This window comes from Pistacia vera, unplaced genomic scaffold (genome assembly GCF_008641045.1).
Source record: "Pistacia vera cultivar Batoury unplaced genomic scaffold, PisVer_v2 Contig344, whole genome shotgun sequence".
Taxonomy (NCBI): domain Eukaryota; kingdom Viridiplantae; phylum Streptophyta; class Magnoliopsida; order Sapindales; family Anacardiaceae; genus Pistacia; species Pistacia vera.
In genome coordinates, this window is record NW_022196162.1 from 1,206,106 (window position 1) to 1,214,979 (window position 8,874).

Genomic DNA, 8,874 nt, shown 5'->3' on the forward strand with positions numbered 1-8,874 from the left:
GAAAGGCAAAGGTGATGTTTCTGTCCAAATCAAAACAGGTACTAAACTCATAGCTGATGTTTTGTTTGTGCCTAAAATCAGTTTGAGCCTACTAGTGTAGGACAAATGTTAGAGAAAAATTATTCTCTGCATTTCAAGGACCTCACTTGTGTATTTATAGAGTGATGGGACTAAATGATGAAGGTTAGAATGCAAGGAAAAGGTTTTCCTATAGAATGGGGAAAGGTTGCTTTTCAAAACTACTCAGCTAGGATAGATGATTCAGAGTTGTGGCATAGGAGATTTGGACACTTCATATCCTGCCCTCAAGGAACTTAAACACAAAAACCTGTCCATAACTTACTCAAATAGACAAGGTGAAGGATTGTACAAAAACTGCCAAATTGGCAAAAAATCAGCAGGCCTCCATTCCTACAAATAAAGCTGGAGAGCAAGTGAAAAGCTCAGCTGTGGCACACTGATGTGTGTGGTCCAATGCAGCAAACTTCTCTAAGTGGGAGTAGGTACTTCATCCTTTCAAGAATGTTATTCTAGGATGACAATGGGTGCATTTTTGAATAAAAAAAAGAGGGTAGCTACTGTGTTTAAAAGGTTCAAATTGCAGGTAGAAAAACCAAACAGGTTTGACACTTAAGTCATTAAGAAGTGACAATGTGGTGAGTACACTTCCAATGAGTTTGAAGAAGCATGCAAAGGCTGGAATTTGGCATCAGTTCAGCAGTCCATACACCCACACAAAATGGAGTGAGTGAGAGAAAGAATAGGACAGTGATGGAAATGGCTAGGTGCATGATGATTGAGAAAAATTTGCCAAAATTTTCTGGGAAAAAGCTGTCAACACTAGGATCTATCTACTTAATCGGTTACAACCAAAGCACTTGACAACAAGACTCCCTTTGAAGCCTAGTATGGTGTCAAGACAAATGGGGATCATTTGAAAGTATTTGGAAGTGTGTGTTATGTGTTTGTTCAGCAAACAAAGGACAAAGTTGGATGAAAGGCTGAAGTAGGCATCATGATTGGATACAGCAGCCAGTCTAAAACCTACCGAATTTTCAATCCATGCTCCAAAAGGATTGTGATTAGTAGGGATGTCAAGGTTGATGAAGGAGCTATGGAATTGGGAAAAGAGGCAAGTTGAGAGAAGGATCAGCAGCCAACATGACACAGATCCAAAAATTCAGAATGCAGAATTGAATCCTGAAGAAGTGGATGAAATGCCAGTCCGAGGCAACCAGGTCTTTGCATGACATATATGAGAGGTGTAATGTGGCTGAATTGGAGCCACTGCTATGCTGAAGCTGCAAAATCTCAAGCCTGAAGGCTGCAATGCAGGAGGAGATGAATGTGATTCAGAAAAATCAAACTTGGAGCTGGTTGATAGGCACTTGACAGAAAAAAGTATACAGTTAAATGGATATTAAAAGGAAAACTGAATCTGATGGATCAGTGAATAAACTCAAGGCAAGACTGTTGTTAAAGGCTTTGCACAACAATTTGGAGTTGATTTTTCAGAAACTTTTGCACCTGTGGCAAGACATGACACCATCGGCTTCTCATGGCAGTGGCAGCATAATTCAGTTGGACAATCTTCCAACTTGATGTAAAGTCGCATTTTTTTTTAATGGATTGCTTGATGAGGAAATCTACATTGAGCCAACCGGAGGGGTATGAAGTCAAGGGAAAGGAGGAGAAGGTCTATCTGCTCAAAAAAGCCTTGTATGGTCTCAAACAGGCCCCTAGAGCCGGTATAGTAGAATAATGACTATTGTGCAAGCTAGGATATCCGAAGTCCAAATGAGCACCACCATTTATGTAAGAACAAAGAGGAGAGTGATGATAGTCTCTCTTTATGTTGATGACCTCCTGCTGACTGGAAGCAATCTTGTTCAGTTGGAGAGGTCAAAAGAGCAATGAAGATGGAATTTGACATGACTGATTTGGGTGAAATGAGCTACTTCTTGGCATGGAAATTACCAAAGCTTAAAGGGTATATTTGTGTGTCAAAAGAAGTATGCAAATGAGGTGTCATTAAGTTCAATATGGACAATTGTAAATCAGTTGATACCAACTGATCCTAGCCAGAAGCTCAAGGAAGATGGTGCCAAAAGGGTGGATGAAGGAGTATAGAAGCTTGATAGGATGCTTGCTGTACTTGACAGCAACCAGGCCTGATTTGATGTACACCACAGCCTTGTCTAGATTCATGCAAGCCAAGTGAGATGCATTATAAGGCTGCAAAGAGGGTGCTACGGTACATTAAGGGGACTACTGAGTTAGGAATCTGGTTCAGAAAGGCAGAAAAATTCAGTTAATAGGCTATTCAGACAGTGACTGGGCAGGCTCAGTTGATGTATGAGACGCACTTTGGATATGTTTTCTTTGTTAACCATGGTGTCTTCAGTTGGCTCTCCAAAAAACAAGAGAGTAGCCCAACCACTGCTGAGGCATAATACATTCTGCTGCAGCTGCTACAAACCAGGCAATCTGGTTGAGAAAATTCTGACAGACTTGAGGCTGAATCAAAATGAGTCTACCACCATTTATTGTGATAATATGTCAACGGTTGCAATTGCTAAGAATCCTATTCTCCATGGTCGAACAAAACTATCAAAATTAAAATCCATGCTGTGAGAGAGGCGAGAGCAAAGCAAAGAAATCAGTTAGTCCATGCTTGGGAGAGAACCAAGTTGCTGATATCATGACCAAGGGATTGAATAAGTCCAAGTTTGAAGAATTCAGCCTCAAACTTGGAGTTTCCAGCATGATATCAAGGAGGAGTGTTGATTAAGATGATATTATGCTGGAAACTAGGAAGTTGGTTAATTTTTTGAATACTGGAGTGCATATTCTGACGGCAAAAAATCTGGTGTTCTGTTGCTGTTAGTTTCTACTGTAATGCACCAGCATTCTTTGTTTTATAATGTTTATTTAGGTGAATTCAGCTAGAAATCTGTGTTGATTAGGTGCAGATGTAATGTGATGTGTTGTAGTTGTTAGTAAAGTATGGCTGTTTAAATTTTGATTTAAGTCTGTTGCGAGTAGGTGTAACTGCAGTGCAAACATGTTTATATTCAGCATTTCTGTTCAATGAAAGTTAATTCCCGTGTGAAACACTTCTGAGTGTGTGTGTGACCCAACATAACAGCTACATTTCCTTAGAATTCTCCAGCTTCAAAACCTCAGTTGAAAGGGGAAAAACAAAACTCTTCGACAACGTGAAAGACCTGCCTTCTCACTGGGAAGATTTACTGATCATTATCAATTAGAAGATAACAATTGTTGGCTAATTAGTAACAATTTCTGATGTATGCCTAGGTGATGGAGAAGCAATGGCTTTGAAATGCACAGTGTCTTGTCCTGTAATTCAGTGTTAGAATTTGTACTTGTAAACCTATGCAGAGTCTGTAATACTTTCGGTTTCCAGGATAAAATTTCAATATTTGAAGAAAGTTTCGTCGCTTTTCATTTAAGCCGTAAGAAACTGCATCAGATTGCTTTTATTCTTTTAGCTGTCTTATTCGATAAGAGAAATACCTAAAAAGTGATCTTCGAAAATTAAGCTGGTTCCAAAAAAAACATTGCATAGACGTGCCAAAAGTGACTAAAGAGAGACCTAAAGGTGTACTTGCTACCTCAATGTAGGTCGACATGATAATGACAAATATTTCATATCAATTAAGAATCTCATTGTAGACTACTGAAAACTTTACACAATTAAACACGATTTTATCAAGAATCATTAATTAAATTGTTTCCAAGATTTGACTAGTACTGAATTTATTTAATAAATTCAGAGGGATATTAAAATCATAAAACAATGACCACAAGATGGAATTTAACTAATAACATATACCAAATATATAAGATGCCACCATCTATGATGTTCATTTCACAAGGAAATTATTAATCTCGATATGGAATACGACATTCAAAATGTCTCCACAGGGTTGGCTAGCTCGTTGAAATTACTGTATTTTTGGTCCATTGCTATATTCCTAAATTCATGTGCTGCACAAGTCTTCGTCAGGAATTCTTTAAACCCAAGTCAATAAAAAGCAAAAAGCATTAGAGTGCCGAGGAGAAGTCAACCACAAACGCATGGTTTAGACCAAAAATCAGTTCTTACTAGCGTAGACAAGAACAAAACTATGGTAGCATATAATTAATAATATTTTAACAAACGTGAACTTTGTCAGCGGTTGATCATTCTGTGAAGGAATAAACTATAGAGTGATTTTAGGAAAATATATACAATTGTCGAAAGGAGCGTACGAGATCCATGCAATGAATAACGTGGCATAATCTTGATCGTCGATTAATTATATTATAATTAATCGATGGTCAGGATTGCGTCACATCATTGGGTGCATGAATTCGGTGCGCTCTTTTCGGTAACTGTAACATTACTCGATTTATTAGACCCTTTATAGTTTTGGGCTCAAATGAAACCAAATTAACCTCCTATTTTAGAATTTTACCAACACAGCCCTGCATTGTCAAATATTTGAAATGAAACATTAGTTGAATGGTCAAAAGTTGTTAAAGAAACAACCAGCGACCTGCTGCATGTTTTAGTTAATTATATGATGCAGCAGTATTATAGAAGAGGTCAATGTTTTGCCTTTAGCTATGGTCTTTGAAATTATTCAACTTTCCTGGTTGTTTTGTCCTGTAAGGAAGTTTCTACTAACATTATTGACACTCAACTTCAGTAGTTTAAATAGTTCCGGCCTCCTTCATTGCCGAAAAATAAAGTCTTTTCCAGACTTTTACTATTGAAAGGTTATTCTTTTTCTTTTCTACACTTGCGAAGCAGGATACTTTTCTAAGGAAAGGAAAGTAACTACGCTTCAAAAAGAATAATGTTACATTAGGTGATAGAAATGTTGATTCAGTGACTAGTTTATAAAGAACTTGTATGTATAATAAATTCGTTTAAGTTATTCAAATATTATTAAATAATCGGCTACAGTATTAAAATGAGTTGACCGAGGATTGGACAAATCATTGAATGGTTCTATTTGATATCCTTTGATAATGATATAAACTTTACATGATAAAATTAAAAGAGACCTATAATTATTTATTTAGGCTCAGAGTAGGATGAGAAGCTGCAGCTGGCTTGGCGAATTGTTAAATTTCTTAATTTTAATTGTTTTTTGAAGTATCCAACCAAAAGGAATTTACTTGAGCAATTATTAACTGGAGTTCACCCTGAATTGAAATACCAAAGTCAAAATTCATGAACTTTTCTTCTTTTCTTTTTTTTTCCCTCAAAACTTAAATGTTAATTATTGGAACGGTAATGCATTTCTAACAATGACGAAATCACATTGTTTAATGTTTAGTTAATTCAAGTACAGGATGTCATCAGATGTCTGTGACTATGAATATGCCTTGAGGTAATTAAATTAGTGATCAAGTACTTAAGCCCACTCCTATCTCTACGCTATCAAGTTCCAAGCACCATCCAGGAAGTTCTTATTAATTCATGTAGAATTCAATAGTCAACTAAAAACTAAAAACCCAATAATTTATTCTCTATAATAAATGTACTCTTCTAGCCAACAATTTCGACTGCTGGATATTACCCAGAAGCCTCCAAAATCAATCAATAAACCAATGTTCTCTTTTTGAGTCTTTGTGCTTCGATCATGGAAGTTACTCAGCAGAAGCAACTGTATGATATTAAGATTATATCGCTCTGCCTTTATTGATTTTTGGATTAAGTATTGATCACAGTTTTGTCCATTTTTAGAAATATGGTAAAGAATCTATTTTCAACTATGCTTTCAGCGATCATACCATTGTTCATGCTTTCTGCCCTTACTAATGCAAATCCTCTCTATACATATTGCTTCAATGATGCAATTAACTATACAGCTAATAGCCAATTTGAAGATAACCTCCACCAGCTTCTTCATTGGTTACCTTCCAATACTTCGGTAACAGGATTTTACAATAACTATTTTGGAGATGGCGCTGATCGTGTGTATGGGGAAGCTCTTTGTCGAGGGGATGTCAACCAAACTATTTGTCAGAATTGTATTAAAATTGCAAGCCAAGAAGTCTTGAACGGATGCAAGAGTAAAGAAAAAATTATATGGTATGAATTTTGTCAAATTCATTATTCCTTTCAGAATTTCTCTACGCTGATGGTTTATACTGGAAAGTACCCCGATAGCAATAGTCTGGAGAAAAATGTTTCAAATCCGTCTCATTTTAATGAAGTTTTAATGTATTTGATGAATAACCTCTCAAGTGAGGCTTCATTTACTCCAACAAAACGCATGTTTGCAGTCGGGGAAATCAAATTTTCTAAAAGCAATATATATGGGCTTGTACAGTGTATTCCAGACATCAAAAAATCTGACTGCCGTAGTTGTATAACCTCCGCCCTGGGAGATCTCAACGCATGTTGCCAAGGTCTTCAAGGTGGGATTGTCGTTAGCAGAAATTGTAATGTGAGATTTGAGCTGTACCGCTTCTATAATGCTTCAAGTATGTCTTTAACATACCCATCTCCGGCAGGTAAGGACATCCTAAAATCCCCTGTTTTTTGGATAAAAAAATAATTCTGTTCTTAACCAAGTTTTAGAGGGAGATTGTCGTCTTTAATTAATTATAAGGTAATTATTGAATATTTTTTTTAGGATTTACTAGTCCAGGGTGGTAATTGAAACTTTTTTAACTTCTTCTGGGAAAACAAGTCTTGTAGCATTTCAGTCACAAGATTTGTAAATCTTGAGCCGTGTGTTCTGCATCTTTTATAGTGTTGTTTACTTCCTCCGGTTTACTCACTTGAAGTAACTGGTTTTATGTTTTGATCATGTCTTTTTTTTTTTCGGTGAATTTGAATTGAAAGCAGGAGGAAAATGGAAGATTGGGATGGTTGGAGCGGTTACATGCATATCAGCATTTGTAATAGCTGTACTCATAGTGTCCTCTGTTGTCTATCTCCGGTGGAAGAAAGGAGGACAAGAAGGTAAAATCATTAAAATGTCTTCCGAAAGTATTTTACTGCATCAAATCTGCCAACAACTAAGACTTCAATTTTTCTACAGATGAGGAAAGAAGCCAACATGATTTGTTACATGAATTAGTAAGACCAACACCAGTCACGCTAGCACATGAAGGAGACTTAGTCGGTTCTGAGGAATTACCCTTCTTGCATCTGGCTATTATAAAGGCAGCTACAGATGACTTTTCTGATTCAAATAAGCTTGGACAAGGTGGGTTTGGCACTGTCTACAAGGTAATTTACTATATTAATTTTTAATTTCATTATATCTCTAATGTTATACATAGCATATATAGGCCTGTTTTTTATCTGACTTTGGATCTTTCAGGGTGTGTTACCAAATGGGAAGGAAGTAGCAGTTAAAAGGCTGTCAAGGAGATCATGGCAAGGTCTAGATGAGTTCAAGAACGAAATCATACTAATTGCAAAACTTCAACACAGGAATCTTTTAAGACTACTGGGATGTGGAATAGAGGAAGATGAAAAGCTGCTTATATATGAGTACATGCCTAACAGAAGTCTTGACCTCTTTATCTTTGGTGTGTTTCCACTATCCATCTGAGCATGGGTTTATAAGTACTTTGTTACATGTACTTATTTCCTTGTTTGGTAAAAATTTCAGATTCTGAGAGACGATCACAACTTGATTGGAAGATATGCAACAATATTATTGGTGGAATTGCTAGAGGACTTCTTTACCTTCATGAAGATTCTAGGCTTAAAATCATTCACCGGGATCTAAAGCCAAGTAATGTATTGCTTGATGAAGAGATAGTTGCCAAGATTTCAGATTTCGGCATGGCAAGAATATTTTGTGATGAAAATCAGAATGCAGCTAAGACGAGGAGGATAGTTGGAACATAGTATGTTTCTTATCTACCTATATATCTCTCCCTTCTTTTTTTTCTTTTTTTTTTTTAATTTCCTTTTCCCAAGTTTATAGATGTCTTTCCACCCCCTAAACTTACATTTGAAACAGTGGATACATGGCCCCAGAATATGCTATGGAGGGACTATTCTCAATCAAATCTGATGTTTTCAGTTTTGGGGTTGTTCTGCTTGAGATCATAAGTGGTAAAAGAAATAGCGGCTTCTATCTTACTGGACAAGCTCAAACACTCGTTGCATATGTATGCTGACATATATGTTAAAATATTAAATTTCTTCAATGTAAGTTTCATTTAAAAATGGATAATATAAGGGAAACCTTGCTAATTTCTTCGGAATCAATCAGGCATGGCAACTATGGAATGAAGGAAAAGAACTGGAATTTGTACACCCTGTATTGATGGAATCATGTTCAACTCCAGAAGTGATCAGATGCATACATATTGGGCTATTGTGCGTGCAGGAAGATCCCGCAGCCAGACCCACCATGTCATCTGTTGTGGCCCTTTTGGGCAGTGAATCAATAGGTCTTGCTGAACCAAGACAGCCTGCATTTTCTGTAGGTAGAATTGTTCTCCCTAATCAGTCTTCAACAACAGATCCTTCTGCATGTGACATGACACTTTCTAGTATCTCACCACGGTGATTATTAATGGGATTGCAACTCTTCTGGTGCAAGTGAAGCTAGGTAGATTGTAAGTAGTAACATGAATGTCTACCCCATTAGAATCATAAAGATTTTATTGCGCTCCATTAATTGGATATGATTGTGTTGAACTACGTACATGAATCTAAATGATAAAGTGAAGTCTCATAAATTGCAATAAACAGATAAGGATATTTCATTGGCGCATAATACAAAATAATTGAGATTAGGGAAAATGAAAAAAGAACCAAATTACTGCTTCTTTCTCCCTGTGACGTTTACGCCAAGATCAATTTATGACCTCTTTATAATATTG

The 8,874-nt window shown here is 36.6% G+C and overlaps 1 protein-coding gene across 1 annotated transcript; it reads left to right on the top strand.

Moving 5' to 3' along the window:
• The first annotated feature begins 5,765 nt into the window (after nucleotides 1–5,765).
• LOC116138864 (cysteine-rich receptor-like protein kinase 15) lies at nucleotides 5,766–8,600 on the top strand. Its single transcript, XM_031424530.1, has 7 exons — nucleotides 5,766–6,534; nucleotides 6,869–6,988; nucleotides 7,068–7,258; nucleotides 7,353–7,563; nucleotides 7,647–7,887; nucleotides 8,004–8,154; nucleotides 8,259–8,600. The coding sequence occupies exons 1-7, from the start codon at nucleotides 5,766–5,768 to the stop codon at nucleotides 8,556–8,558; spliced, it is 1,983 nt and encodes a 660-aa protein (XP_031280390.1). The 3' UTR covers nucleotides 8,559–8,600.
• The last annotated feature ends 274 nt before the right edge of the window (nucleotides 8,601–8,874 follow it).